The sequence below is a fragment of the Oncorhynchus keta genome, chromosome 29 (assembly GCF_023373465.1).
Source record: "Oncorhynchus keta strain PuntledgeMale-10-30-2019 chromosome 29, Oket_V2, whole genome shotgun sequence".
NCBI lineage: Eukaryota > Metazoa > Chordata > Actinopteri > Salmoniformes > Salmonidae > Oncorhynchus > Oncorhynchus keta.
In genome coordinates, this window is record NC_068449.1 from 31,651,897 (window position 1) to 31,673,623 (window position 21,727).

At 42.5% G+C, this 21,727-nt stretch overlaps 1 protein-coding gene across 1 annotated transcript in view; it reads right to left on the minus strand.

Annotated features, from left to right (window-relative positions):
• Nucleotides 1-374: 374 nt before the first annotated feature.
• prkd1 (protein kinase D1) overlaps nucleotides 375-21,727 on the minus strand; it is a 68,459-nt gene continuing 47,106 nt past the window's right edge. Inside the window, exons 3-19 of the mRNA XM_052486430.1 lie at nucleotides 18,512-18,643; nucleotides 17,742-17,905; nucleotides 17,369-17,392; nucleotides 16,915-17,119; nucleotides 16,096-16,173; nucleotides 15,482-15,674; nucleotides 11,625-11,748; nucleotides 8,474-8,551; nucleotides 7,152-7,440; nucleotides 6,827-6,879; nucleotides 6,318-6,390; nucleotides 5,941-6,047; nucleotides 5,501-5,662; nucleotides 4,925-5,023; nucleotides 3,812-4,079; nucleotides 1,967-2,052; nucleotides 375-1,592 (exon numbers count right to left, since the gene is read on the minus strand). Coding sequence (XP_052342390.1) covers nucleotides 1,350-1,592; nucleotides 1,967-2,052; nucleotides 3,812-4,079; nucleotides 4,925-5,023; nucleotides 5,501-5,662; nucleotides 5,941-6,047; nucleotides 6,318-6,390; nucleotides 6,827-6,879; nucleotides 7,152-7,440; nucleotides 8,474-8,551; nucleotides 11,625-11,748; nucleotides 15,482-15,674; nucleotides 16,096-16,173; nucleotides 16,915-17,119; nucleotides 17,369-17,392; nucleotides 17,742-17,905; nucleotides 18,512-18,643 — 2,378 coding nt within the window. The 3' untranslated portion in view covers nucleotides 375-1,349. The remainder of the gene's footprint in view (nucleotides 1,593-1,966; nucleotides 2,053-3,811; nucleotides 4,080-4,924; nucleotides 5,024-5,500; nucleotides 5,663-5,940; nucleotides 6,048-6,317; nucleotides 6,391-6,826; nucleotides 6,880-7,151; nucleotides 7,441-8,473; nucleotides 8,552-11,624; nucleotides 11,749-15,481; nucleotides 15,675-16,095; nucleotides 16,174-16,914; nucleotides 17,120-17,368; nucleotides 17,393-17,741; nucleotides 17,906-18,511; nucleotides 18,644-21,727) is intronic.

The following is a 21,727-nucleotide window of genomic DNA, read 5'->3' on the forward strand; positions in this document are numbered from 1 at the left end:
AAGTGAATAATGGTTTCGCTTACATCAGCGCCATTCAGATAATGTACATATGGTTTTGTCTCACCTTTAGCTTTACTTTCCCTTTCCAGCTTGCGTGTGTGTGTGTGTGGGGGGTCTTATGTCCTCATCTTTCTCCATTATTCTCCTATTCTCATTCTTCATGCAGTCCCCCTAAACTACGGATGAAGATGCAGCGTGAGTACGGGTGACAAGTTTAAAATAACGTGCAATTTGTTAACAATGTTCTTAAAAACTCGTGCCCAGTATCCTAAAAATGAAGGGCAGAATATAAGGCATTAGGCGATGAATAAGGGTGTATACTAAAGCAAACTCACAAATAATTAAAAAAAACTGAGTTAGTAAACACTTCAATATCTGCTTTGAAACATCTTTATTTAAATATGTAGCCAGAGAAAATAATTTATTCCCTGCAGGCAATAATGCATTAAAGGCTGGTTGCAATTGCGCAAAGAGCACAAGCATACTGTACAGTAGCCACATACGATTCAACATTCAGCATCACATCATGAACAGTTTCAACACTAGACTAGAAAAGTAGCTAGCTGTTGACGAGGTCAGATGCTTACAGGTATTCTACCTTCACTGTTTCTCTGTATTGAGGCCTCGGGATTCTGCCTCCACACACATCCAGCCTACATTGGGGTATCACCCCCCTCGGTCTTTGTCTTTCCACCATCCAGCTTTACTGGTTTTCTGTGAATTTTCATCATACTTTAGTAATACTACTAGTAATAGTAGTAATAATAATAATATCCGTACTCACTGAGTAGCACAGGTTTGTCCTGAGCTCTCTCATTGGGTTGCACCCAATCACATAATTTAGTTTTGACTAAATCATTAGGCTTTTTTGGGGGGGGGGGATTGGTTTCTGCTGTTGACTTCAAGTGGAAATTCACTCAAAAACTAGTCCCAAAATGTTTTGGATGTCAGCAGTCAAGTTTTCAAGATATTGGACATCCAAGAAGCAAAGTGTCCCCGGCCACATCATCACGAAAAATGCTTTTTTGAAGTGATTGGTTGCTGCTGTTGACTTAACATGCAGTACACCTGGATGATCCCTCATACCCAGAGTATTGCAGTATTAGTCATTAGATTCACTTACATTAAGCAGTAAGGCAATACACCTGGTTGACTGATATACAGACTATTGGAAATGAGAATCTTTGTTCATTAGGCAGTTAGTTTAAAGGCAGGGTTTCGAGCTCCTAGTTCCTGGCTGGGAGTGGAGGGGTCAGTCAGTCCTTTGTGCTGTGGTGTGTTGTGGAGGGAGTGAGCAGGATCTTAAGGGGGCGGTAGCAGCAGTGTACAGTACTGCAGCATGCTGACTCTTAATGGGGCAGCAGCCCAGCGTTTACACTATTGACCCTGATGCTGAGGGCCGTCATGGTGTCCGCCTCCTCCGACTCCACCCCCTCGCTGACGTCGGCGTGCGGGTTGACCAGGTGGGCAGGGTACGTCAGGCCGTGCTGTTCGGCGTGGCGTTCCCAGCGGGTGTCATCGCTCTCGTGCGTGATGTAGCGCTGGTGCATCTTCCACTCTAGGCTGCGCAGATCCAGCCACATTTGGTAGTCCTGAGAAGGACATCATTAGCAGAGGGGCACAGTAGTTAGCATTAGCCTACGGCATCAATTGTTTTCATGTGATTGTGCCAATTGGGTTTTAAATGCGACTTTTTGCAGCTGTTGGAGGACAAACTCCTTTCTCACATCTCTCTTCCTGTAGGGCATACGTGTAACCACTTGCTAAGAGACTTGTCCAAATGTATTAACTCTTCTTACTCCTTGGTGATATATACAGTACCTTTTTTATTTTCTACATTGTCTTTTAAATCTCTCATTTAGAGATGAGCGGTAGCTTACCTGTAGCCACGGATGGCTTAGAGACTTGTTTCCAAATCTGTAATAATGTCTGTTAAATGTCTAGTTTAGTTCAGAGTAAGGTTTACCTGTAACCACGGATGGCTGAGAGACTTGTCCACGCTGTAGCGCTTCCTCATCTTGACTTGCAGCAAGTTATTAATGAGGTCAATTGCTAGAACAACAAAGCAGGCTGTCAGAGGATAACTCATGGTGGGAAACCTGGAGGATTTAGCACAGGCACCTTTCAGAGCCATGTAAGGGCTAATGAGCAAGGCAAACATCATGTTAAGATTATTTCAGGGGTCATGGCTCTCTGAGCCCCAGTTGGGATTCTTGACCTTGAGGCCCTCCTCTATAGTACCAGGGATCGCTTGGCATTATGCACATGAATAGGCAGCAACAAGAATTTATTCTCTCTCACACACACACACACTATTTCTTTCACACACGCTCTCTCTCTCTCACACACTCCCTCTCTCACACACACACTAGCTCTCTCTCTCACACACACACACACACACACACACACACACACACACACACACACACACACACACACACACACACACACACACACACACACACACACACACACACACACACACACACACACACACACACACTCTCTCTCTCTCCCTCACACACACACACACACACTCTCTCTCTTTTTTATTTTCTATGGTATATCTTCCACAACCCAGCCATCCCTTTGAGATCGGTTCAGTCGGCCACCCTACAGAGGCGACTGATAAGGCAGCGGGTTTACTGGGTGACCTGCAACTGCTGGGAGAGGAGGGGGGGGGAAAACCCCGGAAGTCCTGGCACAACAAACAAGAACAAAGTATCTTAGGCTGCTGGAGAGATTCCTGGAGGAGGTCCAGGAGGCACTGTCTGAGCTGGTAAGGGGGGTGTTTGAGCAGCCAAAGGGGGGGGCCACCAATGTTTCCGGCATTGCGGGTGACTGGGGACTGGCAAGGGGGTCTGGAGGACTTGTTCGATTTTAACACTCCGAACCTGGGGGAATTTGATGGGGTGGGAGATAAAGTCCTCTACAACCTCTGCATTAAGGTAAGGAACATTAGCAGCCTAACAGGAGTGAAGGCACAGCAGTGGCAGGTGGTATGTGGGGTGGAGAGTATGGTGTGTTTTAGATGGAGGGGGCTCTACAAACCCCCAGTACCAAAGAGGTCAGGGGACCTCCAGTGGAGGGTTCTACATGGAGCCCTGGTCATTAACAGCTGGTTGGCACGGGTTGAACCGGGAGTTGGACAGGGGTGTCCTTTCTGTGTTATGAGTGAAGCTATGATCCATGCGTTTTCTGTGTGAGCCAGGTTAATGCCATTAATATCTGTGTGAGATGTTTAGGGGTGGGTTTTACTGTTGCGATGTTTATAATGAGATACGGGTATTCGGAGAAGGCCAAATGTGTTTTGTTGAATTTTCTGTTTGCTCAGGCAAAGTTGACTATTTGGCTAACAAGGAGGAACAGGGTCAAAGGTGGAGGGATAACAGACCATTTACTATTATTTAATGGGATGGTCTCTGCGTGCCTTAGGGTGGAATTTGAGTTCTATAAAATGATAAACAGTGTGGAGATGTTTCAGGAGATATGGGTTTGGTGGGGGCTGTCTGTACAGCTGGGGAAGATGATTTGTATATACGGTTGTAGAAGTGGTGAGGGTTTTGGCCATTGTGATGTGTGGTGTTGTTTTGTAAGGTGAGTATGGTATGCAGTACAGGAGATATTTTAGTTTTTTGTTTTTGGGGGGTGAGGTTTTAATGAAATGAGAATGTTTCATTAAAGAAAAGACAAAAAGTCAAATAGTCTCTCTCTTTCTCTCTCTCTCTCATACAACTATATAAAATGTTAGTTTACAGTAATGCAGTTATCGCAGTAATGCATGAGTCATTGCTGCTCGACAGACACCCACCTTCCTGGGACACCTTCTTCCAGGGGTTGGGTGGGTACATGAAGTCAGCGTTCTGGATCTGGTCATGAATGTCCTCGTCCTCGTTGAATGGGAAGGTACCACTGAGGCTGACGTAGATGATGACCCCCACAGACCACATGTCCAGGGAGCGGTTGTAGCCTTTGTTCCTTAGGACCTCAGGGGCCAGGTAGGCCGGAGTGCCCACCACTGACCGGCGGAAAGACTTTTCTCCAATGATGCGGGCAAAGCCAAAGTCGCACAACTTCACCTGAGACACAGATAAGTTGCGCCTCAAATGAGGTGTGTCTCTATTTGGAATAAGGTGTAGTTTGAGACACGGCCACGTTTGAAGGTCGACTACAACACAACCTCCCGCTAGTCAATCTTACGCTGCCACAGTGTTCACTCAAACACAGTGGTAATGCAGGGTTCCACACGAGAGGAACAGTACTCTAGTTGTCTAGCCAAACTTAGACTTGTGTTGGAGAAAGCTAATTCATAACATCCTGCATTTGATCCACCTACACAGTTTGTTCCAGACATTATAATGATCAGCTGGCAAGGTTTACGCAAAAGGCAAATTATCACTGTCTGTTTTAACATGGACATGATATGGTCTACATTCGATTTACTGTTGCTACAGAATGTCATCAGAAGGTTACCAAAACAGTGACTTCGGCAAGACTGCACAAGATGGCAGTTCTTAGCAGTGTGATGATGCCAGTGATGTTGGCAGAGCATATTTTGGGAAATGAACAACAGATATACAAGAACTGACTCCTTCCTTTTCAGAAAATATTTGCTGTAAATAACACAAATGTCATATATTTTTAAATACCCATCAGATGCCTGGAAATTCCTAAAGGGCAGTGACTCAGAGTCCATTTCCGCCTGGCAGGGAGGATACAGTACAGTACAGGACTATGAAGAGAAGGGGACCATCATTGGAAGTTTATCATTAAAATCAAGAGGATAGAACACTGTAGAGGCACTGAGCGTGCAGTAGCCATAATCAGCCACTTTATCTTAGAGGAGAGATTACATCTGTTTATGTCTGTGAAATTGATGTTTCTGTTGTGGCTTGTTTGGAGGCTGAGCTGGAGGTTTTCTTACTTGTGGAAAAGCGTCAGAGGACGCCAGCAAGACGTTCTCTGGTTTGAGGTCACAATGGACAATGTTCTTGAAGTGGAGATGATGAAGAGCCTGAAGAATCTAAAATATGAGGTGAAACTAAATTATTTCTTTGACTTGTTATTTTTTTAAATTATATAAGGGATTATAAAAAATAAAAAATATAATCTGGTAATTTGCAATTATATACCACAAAACATGAATAAAAATATATACATTACATGTCATAATTAAATGTGCAACAACACATGATTAAACACACATTATCATCAGAAAAATACATTAAGCATTCCTGTAAACCACATACATTATAGTCATTTATCCAAAGCAATTTACAGGAGCAATTGTGGTTAAGTGCCTTGCTCAAGGGCACGTCAACGGATTTTTCACAGTCTGCTCTGGGATTAGAATCAGCGACCTTTCAGTTATTTGCCCAACGCTCTTAACTGCTAGGCTACCTGCCGCACTTCACTGACTGTGTTTGTATACAGCATGTGTCACTGCTACTGCACGACTGTCCATTGTCTGCAAGCAACAACGCTTGTCAGCCAGGCTTACCTGTGAGACAAAGAATTTGGTGATGCGTTCAGGCAGCCTTCCCTTCTCACTGGACAGGATCATCTCCAGCATGTCTCCATGGAGCTTCTCCATGACGACGAAGACGCGCTCTGGCGTCTCAAACATGCACTCCAGGTTCACTACCCCAGGGTGATGCAGGTTCTAGTAAAGAAACACAGGAAGCATTTAATGGCAGCAGGCCGAGAGCTTGACAAGTTCTCCAAACACCCACTGTGACGGCATGATAACTACCTCATTTTTTACATTATCTACGTACTGACAACATATCAAGAGCCTCGCTCTATTTTTGTCTTTAGGTGTTGTTTTGTCATGTGCTCCACGTAACGTGTGTCTGGCAACATCTGATAAAAATAGTAAATGTTTCTAATAAAAATGTTTCATAGGAGCACACTGGGCCATGCATGCCGATGTGTGTTTACCTGAAGGATGGCGACCTCATTGCGTAGCTGGCTCTCCTGCTTGGTGGGGAAGCGTAACTTGTCAATGATCTTAATTGCTACATCCCGACCAGTTTTTCGGTGCTTTCCTGTGGTATGGAGACATTATATTATGGAATCAAAGTCAAGTTACATGTTTATGCAGGTGTGACTTCTTATAATTAATGATTATCTCAAATACTTTTGATCTGATTAATAGCAATGTATATGTATGACTCAATACAATACACACCTCCTTGGTCATGCAAATATTTTGTTAGGATAAGATCAGGAGAGAATTGATATCAAGGATGTGTTCCTCATTTATTTTTATTTTGTTTACAGGTTATCGGTGTGACAAGGTGGTACAAATGCATCACCTCCATAAACAATCCCAAATTGCCCCGATCCTAGGACTTCATCCGGGAATATCTGATACACTGAGCTGATATCCTGTAGGTGTAAAAATCCAGTCAATGGTTTAAATGAAAGCTTCAAGTGTATACTGTCAGAAATAAAATACTTGTCTACAATCACTTTTATCTCTTCTCATCTGGCAACTTAATATCCACTAATCCCATACACGTCTGGAATACTTTCCCAGAAATACAATTATAACCAGTGGTACTGTGACTAATTATTGACAGTAGCTATGGCAACTGCTTCGCTGAGTGGGTAATCAAAATAATCACCATTTGAGCTACTTAGGGGATGATCTCAACTCAGAAATCTAACTATGCACGAGGAGCAGACATAAACTAGATGTGGAGCCAATGTGACTATAAATGTACCTTCCATTACTGCAATATTAGACACACTATATCTGAGTGAAAATGTAAATCAATCCAAAGGCTCGTTCAAATAACGTAAGACCAAAGATCCTACTTACCACGTTCTCTTGAATCTGGCAGTCGGACACTGAGATGCTGATGGAAACATCATCTGTTGGTGTAAGAGGTGTTAATCATATCTTTAAGAGTATTTTATACTATAACCTTGAGTGTTCCTCCCTAGTGCTGAGTAGGTTTGCCAAATTCTGGGAACTTTCCCAAAAATTCCCAGTCTTTGCGGAAATACAGCTTTACTTGAGAAAGTTACCAGAATTTTGCAACCCTAGTGCTGAGTAAGACACGGTTGATTCCATTCAAATCCATGCATTTCTATTAGCTTTAATCTATCCCAGAATCTAGTCAATTCATTCTGCTTATACATACTGTGGCCACCGTGGCGTGACCCGTGCGACAGTCCTTTTGAGATGGCGGGCATGAGGGCGTGCTGGATGGCGATCTCCCACATACGGGCGACGTCCGGCCCGACCCCACTGACCAACATACTGCCGTGGGCCGACATGCTCCCCGGGCCCTCGGGCCTCGCCAGGTTCTCCCCTACGTAGTAGACCAGACTGGCTGTAGCGATCTCAAAGCAGTGGGCGTTGGAGCCCTCAGACAGCAGGTTGAAGGTCTTGGCTGGGTCCAGAGACAACACCTCTGACAATGGAATTTCCTGCCACACAGCAAGAGGTTTTCTATTGCTCCTTGCTGTTTGAGGTCGAGGTCAAGTTACTGTAAAGAGCTTCGTGACAACAGCGGTTGTAAAAAGGGCTTTTTGAAATAAATGTGACTGATTGATGTAGTCACTTAATTAACAGTAGTGGTTAGAGTATTTATATTTCAATCTGATCAATGTGTTGATGGTCCAGGCTGCCTATTTCTTGCCACTACAAATGACATTATACCGTAAATCAATTCTCCATCGATGTTTATATGACAAAGTGATTGCATATCTGCTTATCATTTCTATTAGCTTTAATCTATCCCACTAGAATCTAGTCAATTCATTCTGCTTTAATCTATCCCACTAGAATCTAGTCAATTCATTCTGCTTTAATCTATCCCACTAGAATCTAGTCAATTCATTCTGCTTTAATCTATACCACTAGAATCTAGTCAATTCATTCTGCTTTAATCTATCCCACTAGAATCTAGTCAATTCATTATGCTTTAATCTATCCCACTAGAATCTAGTCAATTCATTCTGCTTTAATCTATCCCACTAGAATCTAGTCAATTCATTCTGCTTTAATCTAATCCCACTAGAATCTAGTCAATTCATTCTGCTTTAATCTATCCCACTAGAATCTAGTCAATTCATTCTGCTTTAATCTATCCCACTAGAATCTAGTCAATTCATTCTGCTTTAATCTATCCCACTAGAATCTAGTCAATTCATTCTGCTTTAATCTATCCCACTAGAATCTAGTCAATTCATTCTGCTTTAATCTGTCCCACTAGAATCTAGTCAATTCATTCTGCTTTAATCTATCCCACTAGAATCTAGTCAATTCATTCTGCTTTAATCTATCCCAGAATAAAACTGCGTGCGCTTGTGCATGTTAACCTTGTCTTATTCATACCCTAAACGACAGTAAATTTGTTTGCATAAACTTCAGTTCTTGAATTTCACTTACTCCTCACCCATAACAATCTATACAACATATAATTTCAATTGATCGATTTCAAAACAGTTGATTTCCAACCTTGTAGTATTTGCTTCCTGTGTCATTCTGGAAAAGCGTGATGCATTTGCTGTCCAGTCTCCAGTAGTGTCTTTTCCTCTGTAGTGGAAACAGATCGAGAGCGTTGTTAACTACCGCTGTCACAGACTGGGACAACATTCCATATGTTCATGGTGTGTTCCATCTCTGGGGGTTCCCCATCTACTATGCATCCATTATGCCGTAGGTCAATGCCCATAGCAGATTGGAGGAACTTTTTTTGCAGGTGCTAGAGGTAAACTCATGAAAAACATGGATGCCTGGTGAAGACCGAATGGTCGAAACTTTGTATCAACAAAATCACCTGGGAGATTGAACAACAGATTGGAGAGGTGCCCATGTTCTTGATCTACAGCTGAATTTGACACTTTGCTGGTCATTATTTATCAAACAATCACACACACTAGTGGAGCATGTATTAAACATGGGCTGTTGGTTGGCACATACTGTGCAGTACTCTATAGACCTACAGTAACACAGTGTTGGCTCACAGTACAAATACTGTCTTGTGAATAACCCTGTAACAAGTACCACATTGTTGGCTCATAGTAATAACACTGTCTTAATAACCCTATAACAAGTAACATTGTTAGCTCACAGTAATAACACGGTCTTAATAACCCTGTAACAAGTACCACAGTGTTGGCTCACAGTAATAACACTGTCTTAATAACCCTATAACAAATAACAGTGTTAGCTCACAGTAATAACACTGTCTTAATAACCCTATAACAAGTACCACAGTGTTGGCTCACAGTAATAACACTGTCTTAATAACCCTGTAACAAGTACCACAGTGTTGGCTCACAGTAATAACACTGTCTTAATAACCCTATAACAAGTACCACAGTGTTGGCTCACAGCAATAACACTATCTTAATAACCCTGTAACAAGTACCACAGTGTTGGCTCACAGTAATAACACTGTCTTAATAACCCTATAACAAGTACCACAGTGTTGGCTCACAGTAATAACACTGTCTTAATAACCCTGTAACAGTAACAGTGTTGGCTCACAGTAATAACACTGTCATAATAACCCTATAACAAGTACCACAGTGTTGGCTCACAGTAATAACACTGTCTTAATAACCCTGTAACAAGTACCACAGTGTTGGCTCACAGCAATAACACTATCTTAATAACCCTGTAACAAGTACCACAGTGTTGGCTCACAGTAATAACACTGTCTTAATAACCCTATAACAAGTACCACAGTGTTGGCTCACAGTAATAACACTGTCTTAATAACCCTGTAACAGTAACAGTGTTGGCTCACAGTAATAACACTGTCATAATAACCCTATAACAAGTACCACAATATTGGCTCATAGTAATCTTAATAACCCTGTAACATAGGGGTTCTTAAACTTTTTTAGCCTGGGACCCAAATTTGAAATTCGGTGGTTTCCTGGGACCCAAGCTTAGGAAAATATGCAACTATACGTAAATATCAGTAAATTTCATTGCCTTAATGCCTAAAAAAAATGCAATATAGACAAAAACAAATAACAATGAAATACCCATAAATAACTTTTCATGTTTATTTTTCATCATTAAAAACACTCTTACATACCTGTCTAGGTTGAAACTGTTGCTGTTAAAATACAATAAATAATTTCATTCTGAACTGGAATAAACAGATTGATCACATCCCATAGATGTATAACAGAACACACACACAGGCTTTTTGATCGTGCATCCCTAAGTAACAGCACAGATGGAAAAATTCTGGCCTACTCTACATCTTACTGTATAAATTGTTGTTGATAGAAAGTCTAGGTTTGAACTGTTGCTGTTGAACTGTTGCTGTTAAAGTTACATTTTTTAAATTCTGAACTGGAATAAACTGATTGATCACATCACACAGATGTAGACCAGAAAACACACAATCCTAATGAGAGGTGTGTGGCTGGTTGAAGTTTTCAACAAGCAGGTCTATTCTGGGCTCAGTTTTTGATAGTGCATCACTGAGGTCATGCTCAGCATTGACACTGTTTCTGTACTTGAGAACCCTGACTTGCATAGGTATGTGGTGCCAAACTGGATCAGAACATCTACTGCTTTCTCAGTCAGGCAGTAGACTGCTTCCTGCTGCAGATGAGCAACCCAGAACTGTGTGAGTGTTTGCACTTCCCCACACAAAACACATTGTGGGCGCTCCTCGTTATTTCTCAAAGTTTGTATTAAAGAGACAAAAAGTAATCACTGTATTTGCGTTTCATGACGATTGAGCTCAGTCAGAACTTGTGGCTAGCATGAGTCCATTTCGTGACAGCGGTGAGTGATGGCGAGTGGGAATAACAAGGCAGTGGCTTGAACGACAGCGCTGCAGCGTGTGGGTCGCGGAGTGATCTTCAACAAAACTGCAGGAAAAGTATCCGGTAAACCGCGAGGCACACGGGCATCTCCCTCTACCTCTCCCACTCGCGCAGCTGCCAAACTGAGCAGACACCGCTGCTAAGCAGATAGCGCACTGAACAGAGAGCGCAGTTGCACTTGGCCAAATAAATTCCAGTAATTAATTAAATAATTATACATTTACTTCGCCCACCCTTAACACGTCCGCAACCCACTTTGGGTACCGACCAATACTTTATGAAACGCGTCTGTAACAAGTACCACAGCGTTGGCTCACAGTACTAATACTTTTTAATAACCCTGTAACAAGTACCACGGCGTTGGCTCACAGTAATAACACTGTCTTAATAACCCTGTAACAAGTACCACAGCGTTGACTCAGTAATAACACTGTCTTAATAACCCTGTAACAAGTACCACAATGTTGACTCACAGCAATAACACTGTCTTAATAACCCTGTAACAAGTACCACAGTGTTGACTCACAGTAATAACAGTGTCTTAATAACCCTGTAACAAGTAAAGTCTATCATTCCAACAGCGGGAAAATTCAATCGACAATCACAAAATACACATAAACAAAACATACAAGACATTAAAGAAAAACAGCACAGAAAAGATGATCAAGTCTATAAAATGTTGTCAGATTAGTGTTGCAAAATTCCAGTAATTTCCCGCAAATTCTGGTTTTCCAGAAATCCTGGAATTTTGCCACTCTACATAAGATTGATTAGTTGATGTGACAAAAATACATTAAGACAATCAGACTTACCAGAGTGTCTTTACTGGTGAAGTGCACGAGCCAACCTTCCTTCATGACATTACTGCTTTTCCTCTTGGTGTGTTTGACTGACTGGACCACTCGCATCAGCGGGATGTTGTTGCTAGTAGATGGGCTTTGGAATGAAGGGAGTCAAACATAAAACTCTGGCGGTGTGAATGCTTTTCTTAACATTAGGACTCAGTTAGGGTTATGGCCAATGTTCCCTTAAATTCTTTCGGCAATGAGCAAATTTCAGGTCTGATGAGCACAAACTGTGTGTTTACTGTGAACACTGAGGCTGTACCCGCTTTAGGTTACAGTTTAACTGTGAACACTGAGGATGTACCCGCTTTAAGTTACAGTTTTATCAGCGGCCAAGTAGGCTACTGTGGCTATTTGATCATAATGTAGGCCTACCAGAGTGGCCTGCCATAAAAAACAATGGAGAAAATGCATCACATAACATTTGTCACGGATCCCCCCGGTACTGCTGCTCATTCTGTTCACCAGTTCCGGAGGTCTATGTCACCGGCCTTCTAGGCTTCACTGAACGGGATTCATTATCATCAACCCCGGACTGTCTTGTCTGATTTCACACACCTGGTTCCATTATCATCAACCACGGACTGTCTTGTCTGATTACACACCTGGTTCCCATTTCCCCTGATTAGAATGTTATATATGTGCCCTCTGTTCCCTGTCTTTGTCGGTTATTCTTTCCATGTCCATTGGTTGTGTGAGTACCTATGTGTTGGTGTAGCTGTTATGCTGCGTGCTTTATATATTGTGTATTACGGGTATCGTCCCATGTCGTTCAACGAGGTTCACCCTAGCTCTTTGTTTGGGTACAGCCCAGTGTTTTTGTATACGTGTTTGTTTTTGGAGTATTAAAAACCCCTATTGTGTATTCCAGCGCCTGTTTCCAGATCCTTTATACCAGCGTGACAACATTTTAACATGGAAATGGCTGTTCTGTCATTCAACCTACAGTAGCAGCCAATGGGTGGTGTTCAATGTAGGCCTACATTGAAAAAAACATGCAGGGTTTGACATTAAACTGTTCCTCCACTTGTCCTTCAGACAAAGAGGTGACTGAATATGTTGTGTTGTTTGATGCAAGAAACCGCTTTACAAAATAAAATGCATTTTTATTCCCATTATTACAGAGAATCAAATGATGTTACCCTCTGACTATTGGCTACTTAACACTCGAGAGCTTGGGGTTAAAGGGGAACTTGGGCTCCCGAGTGGCACAGCGGTCTAAGGTAACACATCTCAATGCTAAAGACATCACTACAGACCCTGGTTCGATCTCGGGCTGTATCACAACCGGCTGTGATCGGGAGTCCTATAGGGCGCCACACAACTGGTCCAGCTTCGTCCGGGTTAGGGGAGGGTTTGGCCGGGGTAGGCCGTCATTGTAAAATAATAATTTGTTCTTAACTGGCTTGCCTAGTTAAATAGCGGTTAAATTATTCAAGCTTGTCTCAAAATACAACACTGCCCATTTAAGACAAAAAAATATTTTTACCTGACTCGCTTTTCAAAGATGTCTAGAAATGTACATATTTTGTGCTATTGTAGGAAGAAATCACTTCCCTACTGCTGACTACAAATGATCTATAACTGGGCTGATAACTCACTAACTAGCAAAAGATATTAACAAAATGTGTACACGTGGCTACATGCAGCTCTTGCTTTTATCTCCAAACAAGCGCATCTACTCATGACCGCTCATGCTGTAAACACAGTCCAGTTAAAAGGGAATGGTGCAGCTCCATATATGGCAATGGTTTATTTGCATATAGGCCTACTGCAGCTCTGATTGGTTATGTCACACCGGTCTGCATAGAGTACGAGTCATGTATGTCAATGCACTAAAATCCTAATCTGATGCGTTCTGCCTACAACAAAATCTCTTGCATTGTTCGTTTTGTTTCGGTATGTTGCATTGAAAGTGGCTAATATTGTGTTGATTCGATCACAATTATCACAGTAAAGAGTCAAGATCACTTTCTGAGTCAAAATGCAAGATGAGAGCTACCACTCAGATTATTATTATTTTTTACATGACTTAATAAACGTAAGCCTATGCAACATTAACCAATTAAAAACAGTACTGTAGCAATGAGGTTTGTGCAGTATGCTATAGGCCCAATATTTTACCAGGGCATATTGGCTTTGCTTGAAATGCCCTGCCAATGCATTGTTGTTTGGGACATTTTTAAAAATATATATCAACATTTGAGGTAGGCTATATGATCACACCGGTAATAGATCCGTTGTTGTATTACTTATTACTTGCACAGCGGTTTGAGTGAAAATGTAAATAATTAGCTTTTTATTTTACTGGGCTGATGGTGCCTGCATCTGATGATCAGTCTCAGTGGAGGGAGAGAGGAGCAGACTGAGGGTCCGTCTCTCAACATCCCTCCGCTCTCCCTTCCTTCCACTGACACTGACCAAAAATGTCAGTGTCTTCCAGCTGATAGTGAAATTCGAGTTGCACCTCATTATTTCTGCCTCATGTACAAATTCATGTTGTTACTCCTATGAAAAGTGAAAGTGAAATATTCCTCAATTAAAAAAGACCCAAGCCATTTATAATAACAATGCAAACCTATCGATACTTTCCTACTCATTCATTACTGATTGTTGTAGCACGGAGTGGAAATAGGAAGAACACACATTTTATGGTTTATAAAAGTGTTGAATACAGTGTTGACATGGCTGAGTAAGAACTTAAACTCAGTCATAAAAACAGCAGCTCTTTTCTGTATTCATTGACAGTCTCTAGTCATGGTTTTAAACATTTTGAAATCTCATAGTATCAACTTTTCTGTAGCTTTCTTTTATGCCTGCTAAGTTACTGCAGACACGGTAATCTGAACCATCTGATTGGCCAGCGGTAGGCCTATAGTGCACTTGATTTGCTCTCCGGGGCCCGCCTACCCGGGGCGTAGGGCAGCTGACAGCCCGAGACAATTTTTTTTTTAAAGGCTTTATAGTTGGCTTTTTTACAGAAATGTTTGGAGATCAACCAGTCGATCGCGACGACCGGTTGGTTACCACTGCTCTGAAAAGTTGAGTGAACTTCAATCTTGTGCTTCTCTCTGCGAACTGACATCTCTTCTGATCGTGCACGTACACGGCAGTCACGGGGCTACTGCGCGCAGCTTAGAGGGAACATTGGTTATGGTGTGGACATGAAGCTAAGGTAAGGATAGAACCGGGATGTGGACATGAAACAAGGGTTAGGGTTGAACCGGGATGTAGACATGGTAGACATGAAGCAAGGGTTAAAATTGTGGTTGAGGCCAGGGTTGAACCGGGATGTGGACATGAAGCTAGGTTAGAGTTGTGGTTGAGGCTAGGGTTGAACCGGGATGTGGACATAAAGCTAGGGTTAGAGTTGTGGTTGAGGCTAGCGTTGAACCGGGATGTGGACATGAAGCTAGGGTTAGAGTTGTGGTTGAGGCTAGGGTTGAACCGGGATGTGGACATGAAGCTAGGGTTAGAGTTGTGGTTGAGGCTAGGGTTGAACCGGGATGTAGTTGAAGCTAGGGTTAGAGTTGTGGTTGAGGCTAGGGTTGAACCGGGATGTGGTTGAAGCTAGGGTTAGAGTTGTGGTTGAGGCTAGGTTTGAACCGGGATGTGGTTGAAGCTAGGGTTAGAGTTGTGGTTGAGGATAGATGATTGTCCTACCACTCCTGAGAGTAAGGTACTTTCCAACGCCCATACCAACATACTAATTCCCAATACATTGCTTCATTCTAAGCAGTATGTTAGAGTAGATATTGTACGAGGAACTATGACCATTGGTGTGTCCCTCTGGCCTAATCCTAGTCCTAGGTCCAGTCAATCACCTTATAGCCCTGTTGGAGTCGTCCTCTGGGTCGTGGAGCTCTCCCATTTCCCCATGGCCAGCCTCCAGCAGGCCAGTGTCAGTCACCACGGCCTCCTCCATGTCATCCATGAGACCACTGTTCCTGTCACTGTCGTGGTCGTCACAACCCTGCCCCATCACCAAATCAGACTCCGCCCCTGGGCTCAGTAGTTCTGGAGGAGGAGGAGGAAGTTGAAACACACACAAGGAATTTGAAAAAAGTTGAAATTGAAGTATGCCAAAGAATACCTGTTTTTTAAAGAAGAAGAAAGAAGAAACAAAAGAGGACAATACTAAGAATATCAGAATGGTAGAGTAGAAGAGATTTAAAAAATAAAACAGTGAAGTTATTTCACAGTCATAATTTGGTCAATATTTACAAGGAACATTCTGGTACTTCCAAGAATTGAACTGGTATTCTATTTGATTGCCTTTCTACAGTCTCTGACAACTGAAGTAAATGCTGCAGAATTGAAAGAAAAACATCTCAATCCTGTGACATTTCTGTTAAAAATATATGAGATGGACCACCACTTAGTTGGAAAGATCTGCCACACTTAAAGCAAAATAATGACTATCTAAAGTGAGACTTGCCTCCATTTTTAGACACTTCTCCAAGGCAGTTGTTTGGCACTTTGGGCGCACATCGTTTATGACAGTTGAATTTGCAATCTGTAACCGTGAGAGAGAAACAGAGAGAGTGTGAGAGAATGCGTGTGTGAGAGAGAGACAGAGAGAGTGTGCAAGAGGGGAGGGAAAGAGATAAAGGAAAGAGAGAGATAGCTGGCACATCCACATGAAACCTGTATAATAGCACTGTGACTAAAAACAACATGTTATCTGTCAGCTAGAGTACTTCATGAACCGTCTCTCATATGATACTATTACACCCTGTTCTGTCATATATATATATATATATACAGTACAGCTCTACACATACACTAACAACGGCTGCTAAAAAAAAAATACAAAATCCCAGCCATCATTTCAGGGACAAATGTTTTTGGCAGCAAAATAAATGAAAGCAACATGACTGCTTGTCTACACTGTAGTAACCATAGAATTACAGTACAGAGTATCTGTGAATTATGGAACCTCTACGGTAGTAACAACACTGTTGCTGCATTTGTGATTACCATGTAATTATACAGTTACAGGGCTATCTAAAAATCAGACCATAATAGTTATTCAAGATGTCACAAATAAAGCTTGAGGGAGAAACATCTGAAAATCTGTGAGCTTTGCCAACTCTGTGACAACCAAGTCTCGACATATCCCAAAATAATACCACCTGGAACTATTGAGCTGGTAAAAGCCCACAAGTGAGTCACACACTATTACAGCATCACCATCTCCTCCACCACCAGTCAACCTCTCATGATCTCAAGTCTCTCTCTCCAGGCCCTACTGTACCTTTGCATTGCAGGCCTTGACGGAACAGACCCTTGAGTAGCTTCTTGCAGTGTTGGCAGACGGTGGGGCGTGTGTAGGAGTGGACGACAAACGTATGAGGCACCTTGACTTTGGACAGGAGGATTTTGTCTAACTCTATGGGCCGGCCGGTGTAGGAAGAGGACCTTCTCTCTCTGCCGGGAAAGATGTCTGACTGTGCCTTCTGCTGCGGAGGGTAGCAGGGCAAGGCACATGGTAGGCATGGAGGTAACAGATGACAAGCAACAACTACGTAAACTACAATTATATAATTCAATCCCCTTTCTTTGTCTTCTTTGTCTTATTTGGGCATATGACACTTTAGGGAAAAACAGAGAAAGAGTGCTTCTGGTGAGAATAGGCATATTCACACTGCAGTAGGTGATGGCTGGGTTTAATACAGGAGTATATGGGGACAGGGTATTGGGGTACCTACCTCCATGCCGGAGTTGACAGAAGACTGAGCATGCAGCGAGGAGAGGACAGGGACACACACAGGGAGGAGAGAATTCATAGTTAAACCTAACAGATATTCACACACATGACTGACAGCTGCTTGAGTAAATAACTGCTCCTACAGAATTCATCACGAACACAAGCAACAGCCCTTGCAGAATCACATCAAGTCCTTTATAGTAGGAACATGACTCTCATTGTAATCCAACAATTTGTCATTGGGAGGTTGGGAATGCATAGGGCATGTAGTAATCTGTGGTGTGTGTGTGTGTATCAGCTGTCATGCCCATGTGAGCTTGGGCATGTGTGAGTGGCTCTTCCTTATGACCCACAGTAACCAGGGGTAAACTCACCAGTAAGGCCTCGTCGGAGGTGAAAGGCGAAGGCTCATTGGACCGTGTGGTGGTCAGGGTGGTCAAGCCGGTCAGAGAGACATTGGACAACCTCCGCTTGCGTATACCACTGCAGTTATTTGGGATTTTAAACGCACAGCGCTTGTGATAGTTCAGACCACAACCTTCGGGCGAAAAACAGACAGTTTTCAGAGCAAAGGTGAGTTCACGTGTAATGTGGTCATTTTATACTTGCATCAAACTGGTGAGAGACTGTCTTTATGGAACTAAGTAGGAATCATCTGATGGACCAAGTCATTCATGGATTGTTGAAACTTTGGGAGAGTTTCCTTCATGAGCTGGCCACCATTCCAGTCAGACAGAAGTACTTGCTAACTTTTATACATGCTAGGCTATTGTGTCTGCTTCCATCCACTCCATGCACTACCTATCCAACTCCTTTCCAACTACCACTTCAGCATGACAGAAGACACATTGTTCTCAAGCAGGGGCTTTGCTGCTCACCATGAACCCTGAGGAGACCTCTTCAGACTAGAGTACACCTGGGTGGCCTGTATCTCACGTACCCTAATTCTCTCTTACAGAGTTCCTTAACCGTGTCGGAGTGGCTGGAACTTAAAGAAATGTGTTCAAATGGGCCCAGGGTTGCATCCCAAATTGTACCCTATTACACGACAAAGTGCACTACTTTTGACCAGAGCTCTGGCACTATATAAGGAATAGGGTGCCATTCGAGATGCAGTCCTTGGCTCCTACTGTACAGTACCTACCTTCACACTTGAGGCCCTGTCTCACCAGGCCCCACAGCATCTCTCCACAGTGGTCACAGAAGGCAGGGGCCCGGTAGGAGTGGACAAACAAGGCGTGGGGACGGATTTGGAAGTCCTCCACTGTTGCAGAGGCTAGAACAGGTCAACAACAATAGTCAATGGTTCAATTTCAACAGTTCCTCACATTCCCCAGATTTAATCAGTACTCAATAGCTGAGTTGTATTCTGTGAATAGTGACCCATTAGTGAAGTAGTGTAGTGGTACCATGTTTACAATGGATGTAGAATACAAAAAAAATATTGGCCGTTGGCTGGTACAGTATTTGTATATTTTGAGGTAAAGGCTTTTTGCTGCAGTTAGAGTTGTGGTTTTTGGCTGATGCTGTTAGGCTGCATTGGGCAAATGGGATAGAGTGGAGAGCTCAGCATGAGACTGCCTCATCAAACTCACACATCTTCCCACCAACATGCTTGTCTCAGCACGCTGAATACATTCTGATTAGCCATTCTGCTTGGTAAATTAGTTACATTTATTCCAAATTATTGTTTTGCCTGTTGTTTAAAAGCAAAACTATGGTTGGAAGTTGAACAACCTGTAACTGTCATTGCATATTTCAGAAGATGAGTGTGTGGATGTGAATGTGGTACCTAGGTAGGCTTAATCTAAATAAATACCTATGTCTAATTAGTGGTTCTAGTGACATTTCCGCTTGCTGAGTTCTGCTTTTATCGCGACACAACTTTAAACACCAAAAGAAAACAAACACGGATGAATATAAAGATACGCTGTGGTGGTAAAGACAGCTCACATGATACACAGTATCTCTGTATTCCAGCACGGCACAGTACTGATCATTTTACTGTTTCACAACGGCAAATGGTGTTAGAGTATTACATGTCAGTGTACAAACCGGTTCAGTGTACAAATCATTGGATAGAGTTAAAGTTGCCTTCTACCTCACTCCCATTTTTCTGTTTACAGATTGGGGTGCACACCCGTTTTGCATCAAGTAGCATCCATCCTGTTCCAGCGTAACAAATTGACATTGTTCACACCCTCATGCTGGTAACAGCAAAAGTGTTCTTGGCATCCTATCCACCTTCACACTCATTAAGTTGCTCCAGAAGTCGAAAAAGATCAAACGAGGAAAGACAAAATCGTGAGATCTTTGACAGGAAGACTGGCTGGTGAAAACAACTCCCTGGGATAGTGTAACACACCGTAATGTTCATTTATCAACCATTACCATTTTTCTTTCTGTGAAGGGAATTGATGATTTTATTGATGAGTTCAGTGGAGCACAAGTGTTCTGGCATTTGGCCCCTGTGGTGAGCCTCCTATAGTAGCTGCTCTATGTTAGCACGACGCTCTCTCCACTCATACTTCCTGAGCTTATCAAGAGTCAAGAACAGAACAAGGTTATAACTTGTTTTGATCTTCTACCTCAAATGTGACTGCATAAGCTGAGATGAACTGAACAACAAGAGTAGCACAGAATAATAATGCAGACAGACAGACACAGACAGTGTTAGCGGCATCTGTGCAGTAAGACATACCCTATGTGAACCTTCACAACATGTGACCTCTTATAATGTAACACAATAGCCACACATTAGAATCCATGCAATTCTCTGTTATGATTCACTTCGCGCAGCCTCTGATGCTGAAACAGTAACAGAACTAGACAACAATTTACACACCACAGTCAACAGAGGACACATTCTGTTCAGAGCAGCCGCCCAAGTGGGAATGATCACAATTAATAATCACAGACAGTCTAGTCTTCACTGCTTCTTTCTGACAGTTGTAAGGTTCTTCCTGTGTTACTTTTGCTCTGTGCTCACTGCTCTCTCAGCTGTCGAGTGTGTCATTAAAAAGTGTCATGAGAATGTGTTCATCTGGGCATGTAAATCACTAAATCACCTGAGCCCTCTCTTTCCCAGCAAGGGGTGCAGCCAGGGGGTAGTGGAGGTGTCAATCTACCCAATGTCCCCCCCGTCTCTGTACCACAGCCACAACTAAATTACCTGCCATACTGTAACACACAGAGGGGGAAGAGAAAGCCTGCCAAGCGTTTGTAAAAACACTTTAGCAGTGTCAAACGCGATACTTCGATCACTTCCTACTCCTGGGCTAGGATAAGCACACCCCTGATTTTTTTTTGCCGGGCGCGGCAGCCAAACAACTGGAGGGGGTGGCGGGGAGCAGAAAACTGCCAAAACAGAGCAGAGCGACAACACTGGTTCAATACACAAAGATGATTAAAGATGTGTGTGACGACCTATTTGGTTATTTTAATAAATGCTTTATTACTTCACAAGAGACGGGCATCTGAGATAGAACTTACAAGTAATTGGTTCATTTGCATATTGGCATAGTTCCACATTTCCAGATCCCGACTTGTGTGTTGGTGTTTCTGATTGGCAGCTAAACCCTGTGGTGGTTTTAAGATATTATCTGAATGAATGATCTTTTGTAGCTGGCTATATCAGCTAGACACCAACATGCCCTCTAGCTCTGTATTTGTCATGTAGTCAGTTATCCATGTTCTTGTCTGTTGTGATGACTGAGTAAAATTAACCACACAGTATGCTATTAGCTAAGCACAAAGACAATATACACGCTTATGCCATTTAGATACTATGAAATGGAACATTACGTCCTCACTATTATCATTGTGTCGTCTGATTGGTCCATTACGCTGGGTAACATTGTATATCTCTCTTCCTTTTCAAGCTGCTATTATGGAGATGCTTTGTACTCTGTTCACCATCTGTATGAAGCTTGAACACGTTCTGCATTTAGAACAAAAACATAAAGGAACCTTCTACTTCCTGCTATTATTCAAAATATTATTCAAAATAATAAATAATAGGGTTCATAGGAGAGTTCACCCCTCTTCCCTATATCAAATGGTATATTCTAGTGGCTACATAACTAACAGAAAAAAAAATGCTGAAGAGAAACAGTGAATGCAATAGGCCTATGTTCTATTGCGTTAAAACACTGTGTGGAAAAAAAGGTCATATGAATGTATATGACATATGCAAACAGAGATTAGCCTACATGGAAACAGAACACAGGTGAACAGGACTCAAACAGGAGCATGTTACATATTCAAATACGTAGGGCATGGATAGCAACACCTCAATCCAGAGGAAGACATTGTGCCATGTGTGACCTAAGGAGGGCCTGGGTCGTTTTATACCATGGCA